General features: G+C 39.7%; 1 protein-coding gene across 3 annotated transcripts in view; it reads right to left on the minus strand.

Annotated features, from left to right (window-relative positions):
* Window positions 1-13,414, minus strand: part of SYNJ2 (synaptojanin 2) — a 68,360-nt gene that overhangs the window by 32,406 nt on the left and 22,540 nt on the right. For 2 of the 3 annotated variants that reach the window (XM_082301098.1, XM_082301097.1), the window contains exons 4-6: window positions 12,358-12,583; window positions 4,007-4,090; window positions 2,157-2,218 (exon numbers count right to left, since the gene is read on the minus strand). In XM_082301098.1, the coding sequence (XP_082157224.1) occupies window positions 2,157-2,218; window positions 4,007-4,090; window positions 12,358-12,583 (372 nt within the window). Of the gene's footprint in view, window positions 1-2,156; window positions 2,219-4,006; window positions 4,091-4,223; window positions 4,435-12,357; window positions 12,584-13,414 lie in introns of those variants that run through there. The other variant, XM_082301099.1, reaches the window with a different exon arrangement.

The raw sequence follows: 13,414 nt of genomic DNA on the forward strand, positions 1-13,414 counted from the left end.
TCAGGAAAAGCACAAAATAGGACAAGTATGAAGTGGGCTGGTTGTTTTGTCTATGTCACGAAAATCTTGAAACCTGACATTTAGGGACTCTCAAGAGCTTTTAGCGAGATGCCGAGACACCCATTCTCCCCTCAATACATCTTTTTTCAAGTTGGCATGCACGGTCTACAGAAGCTGTGCTGGCTCATCAAGAAAGAATTAGATCTTAAAGTTGATTTCCATCCTGTACAGACAACACTGTAGTAGTACTTAAGAGGAAGCCGGATAGAAATAGAAAGAAAAATAGAATAAACACTCACAAAAATGAGAAGTTATTACATGCTGCAAAATGACATGTAATGGCAAAGTGTCAGAAAAACAGCAAGAACACATCTTCCAGCATGACTCTTTAAATCCTTTAACCAGAAATAAGTTACACAGAAAACCATGGAAGGGGAGAAAAGAAAGAAGTCATCAGCATTGCCTTCAGGAAACACAGCTAAATATATTTTCTGGTGCATTCTTGATTCTGCAACCAGTTCTCTGTATGCCAACTCTTCCCACACGGTTGCACCTCTCTGATTGCAGCATCAAGATCCTACTTCTCTGCCAGTGTTGCTTCCTCCCAACAAAACTACTGAAGCTCAAGTCGCCTGTTTGAGTATCTTAAGCAAAGCTCCCTGTGGATTTCTCAGGGAGAGAGACAGGATGAAAAAATATCTTCTAACAAGATTATCATCCCTTTCTCACGTGGTTAAATGTAATAGGCTAAATTAACATCTCAGAAAAGCTGTAGCAGGTTGCTAAATTCCAGTGTACTTTTCCATATAATCAGTCACCTATTCCTTGCCCATTTTCAGAGGACTGTCTTTAGCAAATTGGTAAGCAGAGAGATCCCTAAGTTCATTTAACTTAAAGGCACAAGGGAAAGAAGGAACAGCGCAAGTTTATCCGTATGTTCACGTTTCCAAGGAGAAAGCTATTCACCAGTTGTATTAGTGTCAGGGATAAATGGTCTTATGGAGTTGCTCCTTCCTGAGCTACTCTCAATTTCATGGGCAGTACAAGAAGATGCTAAATAAGTTATTGTTTTCCTCTTGTATGAAATATGTCTGCTGTGAAATGCAGACCTCTAATATGGAACTTCAGGGACACTGCCAGGGCAAGTTATCACAGCACCAGATGGCCATGAGATCAAGAGTGTCAAAGGCACTTGAATTCAGTAGGATCTAAGAGCCTTAAAAGCTTGGAGAATGCAGGCCAAGAACCTCTGGAGCAGAGACTGCTATGGTGCATAGTCCCTTTAGATTTTAATCCCTGTTTGGGGTCTTCAGCGTCGCAAAACCATTAACAGTTACTAATGTCCTGTTTGCTAATAGTTGCAGTTACAAAGAGGCTTTACTCAAAATCAGCATACACCCTGTTCTCCCAAAACCAAACCAAAACAGAAATTAATCATTTGATCTGCACTTAAAAGGTGAAAATTTCCCACAGATCAAATTCTTCATGTGCTTTTCAGGCACTGTTCCCATGGATATCAGTAGAAATACGCCCTTAGAGGATAGCACTTCCTAGTCAGACATTCAAAGGAATCAAGATAATGCATGTGTTTTTCTACAGCTTCCAGCTGACAAACAGAGTCTTAATGGTTTAAAAAGGTCTACAAGCCAGTCTTTGCATAAAATAGAAAACATCAGCATAATATCATCATACAACACTGGTCACAGTAGCAGGCACTGTTCTATTTCTGCATGGGAGTAAAACAGTGAGGAAAAACAAATCCAGAATGGTGTGAAAGCAGTGTTTACTCTTTAACTACCTCGGTTACAGTGGTAAAGCACACATAATCTGTGTACAATACGTGTAAACTCACATCTGTTCGCTCACAAAGGTTTACACAAACCCTTCTTTTGCATATCACTCAGCATTTCTAAACTTTTACAGGAATAAGCTGGAAGACCAAATTAATTCAATTACCACTGAAAACAAGAAGGAAAAAAGCATGAAAATAAGTGACTAAATTAAGTAAACCAATCTAATAATGTGCCACACCTGGGGGATTGGTCACATCATCTGAGAGATGTTTCACATCTCAGGATTTTCTAGGAAGACAAAGTTGTGGAATCTTGGTTACATGCCAGGCTGCTGTGTTGCTGCCAAAGTGGAATGAAACTTACCTGTCAAAAGCAGGGGCATTGGCTTCCAGACCTCTGTTAAGCCTTAAATGGCGGGAACCAACCTAAAATAAAATATTAGAAGACCAAGAAAGAGAAAAACTTCTTAAACTGCTAGAATTCTAAGTCACTAGATGTCTCCCTTTTTCCTTCAGAGAAAAACCCCTTTTTTAACAGCACCAAATACCTCTAACAGACTCCAACCACCTCCACACATAATATCCTTAACACAAAAGCCCCAGCTTTTATTAGACAACATTTACAATTACAAGTGAAAACACAATTACCATTAACCAAAGGGATACCTACACATCTTTTTATGGCCAAACAAATCACATCTCTTTGCCAGCTTCCTCTTGCAAATAGCTCACACTGCCTCACATGAGTATTCTGTGAGCCCAGCATTCTTACTGCCCTTGCCTTGGTAGAAAAGGCTGCATTTACACCAGTTCCATGGGTTGTGTATTCTGACTCTTTCAAAAGTATCACAGCAGTGATTCAAAAATATAAAGGATGAAATTCTGTGCCATCAAACTAACAGGGCTTTCTATATGGATGTCAACAACAGTAGCCTCAAGCTCCTTTTGAATGGTAGCTACTGTTATTACAGTATGCAGAGGGCTTCCTTCCTCTCCAAAAACTACACTCCTAAATACATATAGGACCATGCATTGTTTCCTACACTTCATCATCTTTGTTTTTCATGAAGTTGGTTTCTGCAATTCTTTCTAACACTAGTGCCAGTACATTCACACCCAAGGAGTAAGAGTACATAATCTAATCCAGATTAGGCAAAAAATCCCAGGCCTACTAAAAAATTGAAAATTCTGTTTAACTAGAGATATTATCCACTAGTCAAAAATACTTGAGGCAATGCTCAATGTCTCTGTAACATACAGAACAACACTGCTGGATACAGCTACACCACAGGCAGGACACGCACAATCATACGGACAAACGTGTTTCATAAAAAGAAGCAAGTATTGCGCCTGGATGGTGCTAACAGACAGCAACAAAGATCCTTTAGTCATTTCCTTTTGTGCTAAATCCAGTGCTTCTGAATAGTGCATAGGTTCTAGTTTAATGATCAAAAAAAGATCCATGTAACCTTTAAAGCATCTTAAAAAAAACAGTTATGTGATGTATTTTCTCTACTAATACACGTGAATATATGTGCATACTCATTTCTGTTGCTTATCCCTCTGTTAAGAGAATGTAAAGTGTGCTAGGAAGATTCTTATTTGGGCTTACAACTGTATATAACTGCAAGTCACAGACCACATGTAATCCATTAAATTTGATGCAATAATCTCCTGATTAAATCCTACATCTCTGCCTCACAGAAGATCAGATGAGATCATTATCACCCTTTTGACCGAAATCTAGCAAACACACCATCCAGATGCGTTACTTTGTTTCAAGGTAGCATGCTCCTATAGAGGTACTGGTATCCCTAGATGCTCCAATTGTATTGTGGAGGTCCATATCATCAAGTGAACCAGTCATTTCAGAGGAATAGGTTATTCCAAATAAAACTGAAAATGTTATAAAGATATAGCTGTAACCTTCATTTTATAACACTAGGACACAAAGCCTTACAAACAGTTCCCTGTAGAGGCACTCAAATGCACAAAAATATTAAACTTGAGTTACCTATAGCCATTTGTCTGGTATAGTTCTGTTTATCTAAACACACGAAATTTCCTACAAGGTAAACCTCAAATGAAAGGGCTCACCAGTTTCACAGAACGAGCTTTGAAGCTCATTTAAAAACAAAATTATGTTTTTTGTTAATTCTAAATTATAAGTAGCAAGAGAGAGAAGCAAGGTAGGCTTCCTGATTATTTCTTTACCTGAAGCCTTGTTTGCTCCCAAAACAGTGGAACAGAACCTCTGATCTGCACAAAGGAAGAGACATCATCATCCAAGTAGATTGTCTGCAAAAAATAAAATAAAGGAAAGGTGTTCTGCAGTTAGATCTATCAGCGGCCCCTTCAGCAGGTGACAGTTAAAGACACTGAACTCAAAGGGTAAAAAAAGTAAACCACGTATCTCCTGGTATCCACTTACCACTCAGCCTCTTTTCCATAGTCTCACAGGCAGTGGAACAAAGCACAACGTATTTGCTTTCATGTCATCACAGCAGATTCAATTCACTTCTCACCAGAAACAAGAGAAAACTTAAAACACCACCACATCTTCCATCCACAATCAAGATGGATTTGATCTACTGGTGGAGGCACTCAGAAAGACCATGCATATACTCTCCTGCTGTCCCTCTCACAAAACTTAACTGTGCAAAATGTCATTGCTCCTTGTGACTGATGATGGGTAACGTCAGGTGGGGGATAAGCTTATCTCCTGCTGTATTTACCCTTTCTTATTTCACTGCATGCTGTGCCTTGTCAGAGAGTCCAAATAAAACTCTGTGAAACCAGCAGCTTTGCCACTCCCATCCTGAGGTACAGTGAAAGCAATGTGATTTACTTCTTTTCCTCTTGCTTACAGCAAGAGGTCCCAAACTCTCCATTTCCTTTCCTAACCAGACCTCAAACTCTCCCTTTACGTGTTCTTATGATAACTGTTAACAAGGTGATTTTGAGGCAAATCTATACGAATACTGACTTCCCCTTTTGCCTCCCCCCACCCACAGCCCCCAGTCGAAGTGTTGCACTGTGTGTTAACATAGCATAAAAGGTACTATCTCCAGATTCAATATGACCACAGAGCAACTGTGCAACACCCAGCTCACTCCTCTGGCCTATACTTAGCAGTGGAATCCTGGCTGCTTTCCACAGGGGATACATGATACACATGATACACATCTCCGTTATCTCATGCATGACAATGAGTGTTCTGCAGCCCCTGGGAGGAATGGTATCCAGGTTATCTAGGTAGCTGCACTAACCACATCATATCATTTGGCACAGCTGCTGCTAGCTGGCTAGTAGCTCTGAAAATGGATTAGAACATTAAAATGGGTTTCTCTACAGCTTTAAAGTGTTTTGTCTTTTTGGATTTGCCACTAGATGTGGCCAATGGGTGGCACAGGGAAAGTTCCTGACCTTGACCTCTCATCTTCATAAGCATGATCAATGTACAATTTTTAGAGCTGTATGTGTGAAAAAAAGAAGAGGTGGGTATTTAGATAAAACTGGTGACAAAATATTTATCGAATATTTACCATATGTTCGCAGAGCACTTAAAACTGTCTCCATTTCACTAAGGTGAAAGATTTAAGTGGCTTTGTCATGGACACAATGTCAGTGTTAGAAGGATAGCCAGCCCAGATGGAGTGCAAAACAATATTTCGATTTTTTTCACCTCTCACCAAAACCTTAAGAATGCTTTTCTCTGTTACATTCCCTCCTAGCACAACCCCCTACAAGAGAGGTGTTGCTCAGACAAGCTTTCTTGCAAGGCCTGTGTCACAGTTTGAGTAATGTGGCTCTAAAACATGCTCTCCCAGTAAAGTTTTTTGAACATTACTGGCACCCAACTGCAGGAGGTAATTACCATGGCAACACACTGGTGCACCTTTTCTTTGTAGAGTTGTTTGCTTTCTTTGTTTGCTCGGAAGAGTTCATTCCTCCTGCAGCTGGACTACTTCCTCTTTATCACATTCTCCTTGAGACTGGTTGTTCCAAGACAAGTCAGTGACTTCTACACACTGAATCATCTTTTCACTCACAGCCATGTGAGTCATGAGCTAAAGAAACTCATTCCAAGGTAAAGCAAATTAATAGCACTACTACAGCCCCAGCATTATCCTGACTAATACTAAATGAAGATCGGGACCTGAATCTGTGCAAAAAAAGATTCAAGACTGGCCTACTTAAAATTCTGACAGCAATCATCACCTTAGCAGTTGAAATGAAACATCTAATGATGACAAAGCTTTACCAGAAGTACAATTTGGCCACTAAAACAGCTTGCTACAGAGGATTAGTTTTCTTTACAGTATCCTGGGAAGTCCCTGTTTCCACACCTAACTGCAAAACTGACAGCTCAAGTATTTCTTTGACCAGCTCCTTTAGACATCCAGCTGCAAATCTCTATACCCACTGACTCAGTGTAGTAATTCTAATTCAGTACCTGCAATTTAACATCTTTCTGAGTAACAGTTTAAATGGAAAGTATTTCCTCAGTTATAGACCATGAATATATAACCTGCCTTCTTCCTGCCAAACACAGAAGAAAAGTACTGACCAAACATTTATTTCTGCATTAACAGATGCTCTGTTTCCACTTATTAGTGAGTAAACAGATGTTTGTTACCACTGTCACTCATATTTTCTGTTCACTGGTTTTGACCCATGACCTCTTCTGTTTTCTGCTCTATTAAGCTGTCCATTTGGAGAACTGAACAACAACCAAAATATTTAAACTATTTGATCATTCCTGTAACCTAAACAGCATGCCTAAACCTTGACGTGATGGGCTGGGGAATCCTCTGTCAAGCTGAGGTCTAATACAGGACTCTCCTATGATGACTGAGCATTTTAAAGAAACTGACACTTTTTAGGTATGTTGCCATGTAGCTTTAGAAAGTAGATGAGGGTTTTTGAACTGGGAGCACAGCTTCTCCAACACAGTCATTCACAAGAAAGTACTTTTTTTTTCTGTTCACTTACAGGGCTCATCATTCTGTTCTCTGAAGCAATTCTCTGGTCTTTCACAATCCTTTCACCTCATTCTCATGACCCAGATGAATTTAAAATTATTTTCTTCCAAGCTGCCAGCAAGTTGGAAAAAGACCTAATATTTTTTTAATGAGTGGGAGACTCATTAAAATGACTTTTCTGCCAGTCATTCCTTCCTAAACAGACTCTAACCATTTCATTAAGCATTACAACTGTGCAAATCTTCCCTCAATTTCAGCAATACCCACTTATCCTTCATCCACCACTCCAAAGAACATGACCCTTGATCTTGACATTGCCTTTTAGTATATATGTCCCTCGACCTTACAAGATTAATATCAACAGACTTCCTACCAGCAGACTTGTTAAGAGATCAGATTTGAAGACTAAGTGACTTTCCACATCAGGAATGGATATAATCTTAGCAGCCACATACACTATAAGAAGCCCTATTTGCTAAAATCCTAAATAAGCACTGATAATACATTCAGATTGAAATTACACTCATAAATAAAAGATTCCAACTTCGTTGCTTATGCATGGACAAGTACAGTTTCTTTTCTCATATTCTTCATGGCCTTGATCAGTTTTTGTGCACAGTGTCATATTTTCCACAAGCACATATGTGTCCCACTTTTTTGTTGTTCTAGTTTTGGCTTTATTACCCTGTTCTCTAGCAGATCCATTTCCCTTATTCTAAGGTACTACACAGAAGATGAACAGTTCTTTAAGAAAAGAAACTTAAAGAAAAGTAAACTGCCTTATGTCCAGAATTTTCCTGTCCTCTCTTTTCCTTAACTCATGGACAAGAAGATCATACTGTTTTTTCTCTAAAAGTTCAACAACAATCAGTGTTTTGGACAACACTTGGTCATTAGGATTGATACATACTGCTAAATCTCTGTCTTTGCGGAGTCTTATCTTGTCTTAGATCCAAAATGACAGCAAGCTGGTACCCATGTGCCCCAGAGAGAATGTTCTTTCCTATTAAATCCTCAAAACACTTGAGGACTACTTCATTAATCTCAAAGATTCTGGCCCATAGTACAATCCAATCCAGTCAGTTGCATGAGCTTTCAGACCAGTTTCCCATCAGACAACATAGTAGCAACTGAACACTTAACCCATCTGGAAGACCTCTTTTCCTTAACAACAGATTACTTGGCCTCTGATGTCCGGTGTTAGAATTTGCCATGTTTTTCTTTCAACTTCTGTGGTCTTAGACTCACTTTGTGGTCTCTTTCTTCAACTCCAGGATCAAGGGTGATAGTACTGACAGTTCAACAGGACATTTTTCAATCTTTCTCTTCTGTTGCATAGGGCCAGACCTTGCCCCTGCAATCCAAGGATCTTTCCTGGTAACAAAAGCTTCATGCACAGGGACTGGTAGAAAGCTTCTGGGCAAGAAGCAAACATCTGTGTCAACCCTCTGGTGTTCTAATCACAGCATGCTGTGCCCATTCATTGGTTGGAATAATTTATTCACTAATCTCCATCACCCTGAGTCATTAGAAACAAATAATCATCCAGTCACAACTTCAAACAGCAAAATTCATTACAGATTCAAGGGGCACACAGAGACACAGTCCATGATGAAATGGATACTCAAATGGCTTATCTGGGGATCCCCAGCTCTGCCACAGAACCCACATACAGCATGGACAGCAGCTGGCCTAAACATACCTCTCTGTGAGTCCCTTTAGCTCAGCTCATGGGACCCAAGGATATATTTGCCAAAATAATCCTTTTTGCCTTGCCTGGGGTCATACTAAAACTTGATCCAGAAAATAAACCAACCACATGATTGCATCCGTTCCTCTCCTGGAGAGCTAGCCAACACAGTCTAGAAGATATTGTGAAATAGGGATAATTTTCCTTAATCCATGCCTGACACTTTTTTCTTAAATTGGAAGAAAGGGAAGGTTAATCCAAATTCATGCTATTCCCTTTCAATGCTTCCTCGAGGTTTCAATTTTCTTTACTGAACAATTCCATGAAGGGGAAAAAACTGAAACTGTGTAGTTATCTTTGGTTGGTGAGAATTGTTCCTTGTAAGCCACATACTAAGATTTTAGCATAACTCTTTGGAGGATAACTGGGGAAACAGCTGAAATGTAAATAGGAACAGGCACACAAATGAAATGAAGAAGGCATTTCTAGTTTCTCAAAGCTATCAGAAGAAAAGAATTACAAAAATGCAACACAGTCTCAACTTCAAAGGATTACTAGGGGAGGAAGAAAAGGTGAAAGGAAACATTTAAGCTACAACTGAGATACAGAGTCTGATTTTAAAACTACTCGAGAATTAACTGCTATACTGCATGCACTACAAGTAGAAAGGGCTACCATCCCATTACAAAATATTTGTCAGCAAATCTGAAAGCACACATTGAAAGGATTGCCCTCTTTTCCCTTCATTTCGTTTTTCCTTAAGTGTTTCCTATAATATTTTCTTTCTTCTTTCTTTATAAAGACTCAAGCCAAATGATCAAAAAGCCAAAGGATCTACTAGAAGTTGTGGGGTTTTTTAAAAGAAAAAGTTAAGATATTTTACTTTTCCTCCCTTTTTGTCAAACACTGAGTCACAGCAGTTAAGTGAGCCCACAAAAAATGACTCACTGCAGAGCTGAAATGCCACAAGGCTAACACAGTGGGAGACAAAAGCATACCATCTATGCATAAAAGAGCTGCCTGGAGATAAGATTAATTGTTTCTCCTTCTTCTAAAAACAGAAAAATGTTAGAAGCAATTGCTACAAAGAGGGGGAAAGTCCTGGGTTTTCAGAATCCTAGGGTGCTATTTATCTATGAAAGCAAATAGCCAATATGCCATTATACCGTACAGGCTGAAGCAAATGGAAACAAAATGTTATTCAGCCAAGGTATTACTTCATAGGAGATTAGTCAGTCGTTTACTATGAAAGCAGGAGAGAGTTTATTCTTGGACTCTTCCTTCCTAATGCCAAGGGGATGCCAGCTTGAACTGGATCTCAGGCATCCCAGTGGTTAGCCCAACTTTGCCTTCTGAGGACATGCAGCTTGGCAAAATTAGTGTTTAGCACCATCAGTAACAGCAACCTTCTTTTCCTTTTTCTTTTCTTTGGTTTTAGAAACCAAACAAAAACACACAACCCTTTAAAACTGCAAACTCTTGCTATAATTTTAAACCCACTCAAGCCTTTCACCCTAAATCCATTTCACTCTTGTGCTTTTGCTTACCCAGTTGAAAAAAACACTCAAAAGCCCTCAGTTCTCCCACTTCAGGATCTGGCTGAATGGGAACAAAGCACAGCAGTTCCCATGAAGAGCCTGACCCAGACTCAGCCAAGAGAAGCATCAGCAATCAAGTACTGTTTTGCTACTCACCAGGAGCCAATCCTCAGGTTTTCTGCTGGAATGCAAAGGCCATCTCATTTTTCATGCTAATCATTTGCATCATGATGTACTTCAGGAACATAACTAAATAGAATTAGTTACTTCTGACCCAATTAGTGAGCAGGACAGCAGAAGTATTTCCCATAATAAGTCAACTGATAAGTGCAGTACCACAAATGCGAGACTCGCTGAAAAAAACCTGACAATCCCTTCTAACATTTTCTTTCCCCAGCATTTCAGCAAGATAACATTCTTTAAATCCTGAGTAACAGGATTAGTGCTTTGCACTAATATTCATAAGAAGACACTCAACTAAAACAGGAGAATGTACCAAGTTATCACTCAAAATGGCAGATCTCCCTTTTTGTGTTATCAGGTTCCTGGGGAAAATTCCACTTTTCAGTAAGCTGATATAGCTGTATCTCCCAATGCACTGACAGACTTTCTAGAAAGGTGTAGATGTTGCAAGAGTTGACTTGCATTTGCTTTGGAGCAGCAGCACACAAGAGAATTTTTGGCAGAGAATTCAGAGGCTGACATTAGAGACCCAAGCACTGCAGGGGAACAGTTTCACATTCAACAAGCAAAATTTGTGGGAGCCTGAACACTAAGCGGAAAGCTGTCAGCCTAACTGAAAATGCAGGCAAACCAGGAAAAGGAAGGACATGAGCAAAAAGTCACCCACATCCCCAGTGAGAACTCTGACCACTGGGCAGAAAGTCACATGTGTAACATTGTGCATGCTTTGAGTACCTCTTGGGAATCAAACCTCACCAGCAGGCTGCGGAATACCAGTCTGCAACTCCTTCAGGCATCCTCCTGAGGATAAAAGCACTGCCAAATCTAAGGTAGCTTGATATGTGTCTTTAGGCAGAACCAGGTGAAAAGGTTAAAGTTGTATTATGAAGACAACATCTTAGAGGAAATTTAGAAAGTACCCAAACATGTCTGGATTTTGGACAAACAGGTGCCTGAAGGCATCCCTGGCTCATGCAGTGGGATAATGGGAAGGAGCTAACTGGGTGTGAGCTGCTACATTCACACATTGCTGTAAGGAAATACTAGTGCTGATCTGTGGGCACCTTTGAGAGGTGGTGCCATCCTCAGCCATCAGGAACAGGCTTTCAAAGACACAGCTGAAGAGTCTCTATGCTGCACTCACTGTTTCATGCTCCCCTTATGAACACCACACAAGCAACCTACTTCCATTGTACACGGACCTATATACACAGACACATACACACCATCTGTGACACATATGCAGCACTGTAGATATGCCCAGAAGATGCTGAAAACTACCAAATTTTAGGAGCAAATCCCTGTTCTTTGTTGAAAGCAACCAGCCGTTTATATATTCTGCTTCTAGAGTGATCCACTTCTGTATGATGGTTCTGACTGCTAATAATTACTACTTCGGTTCAAAAGGGAAAAGGGGATTGTATTTGAGTAAGAAAGCACTCACTTCAGCTGGCACAGAAGACTTCAGATTCTTCGTGGTCCAGTGCTTTTTACTGACTTTCAAGGCCACAAGCTAAACCATGTGCAATAAAACCAAGTGACTCTGTTGTTTTGTTTGGCTGTGCCAATCAAGGGAGCCTGCTAAATGCATTTCACACACTTAATTTGTCTCAGCATCAGCTGGAAATGAGATTTTTACCATGTATGTATAAAAACTGTCATACCACCTCTCATTGGAGAGAATCCCCCACAAACCAAAGGGGACTATAAAAGCAGTCTCCTCCAAAATTAGTTGAACTGGAATTTTCCTGTCTCTAAGAAGATGTCATTTTTTCAGCATTTTCTTTATTAGTGAAAGATGATTTGACAGTGAACTTTACTAGTCAAAGATGACATCCCAGCACCTTTTCTAGACAGCTTCCTGAATGGTTTAAAAACCCATGTCTGCATTTCACTACAGTATCAAATGGCCAGACTTTCACACTCAAGGAAAAAAATCAAAAGTGTTTAGTGAAAACCATGTGACTGAAAAAGTCAGAAACAAAGAAAAAGAGCAGATTGCAAAGAAATGCTTAATAGGCAAGAACGAATAGATTTGCAAGGCAATAATATTCTAAATATTCTTGAAAAAAACCACTTCCTGAGCTCCTTTAATTCTCGTTGAAAATTCTGCCCCAATTAAACACGGGTGGACTAAATTATGCAAAGCCATTGGATATATCCACTCACCTGCTCTGTCTCAACGAAGTTAGAGACGTGTCCGTCATCATTGACCCCTCGGACATGGAAGCGGACACCAGCTCGCTCGCAGCTGATGCGAGAGATGAGGCAGGCTTTTGCCTTCTTGTGGGAAGCGTACACGGTGCGAATGTCCACAACACCACACACCACTTTCAGCAGCCAGTCAGAGCAGTTCACCTGGTAGTGTTTGAAGGGCACGTGCAACAGCTGGTTCCTGAAAGGTTCAACAACATACACATTACTGAATAAAACAAACAGACAGGCATGGTTGCTACCTGACAACAATCACTAATTTAATCAATTAATGTTTTATGACCCCTTTTCTCCTGCACTTTATCCAAACCCTGGAAATATCAGGGAGAAACCCTTGTGAACTATTACAGTAAACCGAACATAGGAAACTTTAACTGCACAGCTACCACCAAGGTGCTGTCTTTATATCTTGTACTTGTCTTACAAATTTGGATGCAAATGTCACCTCTTTCAGCTCCAGAAATTTATATTTAGTAATCTCTTTTCATAAATTACAGTGCTGTCAAGCTAATTAATTTTTTTTGGAACAGTACTATCTGGACCTCAGCATTCACTACAGGATGAAGAACTGGTTCAAAATCCACGAGGATTTTCAGAAAAAATAATTCCAAGCAGAAACCGGACCTGTAAGTCACTGAAGATATTGTAAAAAGTACTACTAAAATGAAGAGGAACATCTGTTCTAACCTTCAAGATCAACAACTCAAGAAACCTGTCATGTCTGTTAACAGTGATGCTAGTCTCTTCTATTATGATGTTTTTCTTTATTTCATGTTTCAAAATGTGCCTTTAGTTACAAAGGAGGGCCAGGAAAATATCTTTTATGACCACTAATTGCTCAACAGTAGATCTGTAAAAGAGAGTGAAACATGAAGAACTGTTCTTCTAGAGTACAGCATTTACCTGAAAAAGGTGCAAGGTATTATTACATTTTTAATCTAAATATGTAACAGAAAAGGCAGCTCTAAAAGAAGTTTTGCTATCTCTTCCACCTCTTTCTCCTAGTTCTACT

The sequence above is a fragment of the Coloeus monedula genome, assembly GCF_965178545.1.
Source record: "Coloeus monedula genome assembly, chromosome: 2".
Taxonomy (NCBI): Eukaryota; Metazoa; Chordata; class Aves; order Passeriformes; family Corvidae; genus Coloeus; species Coloeus monedula.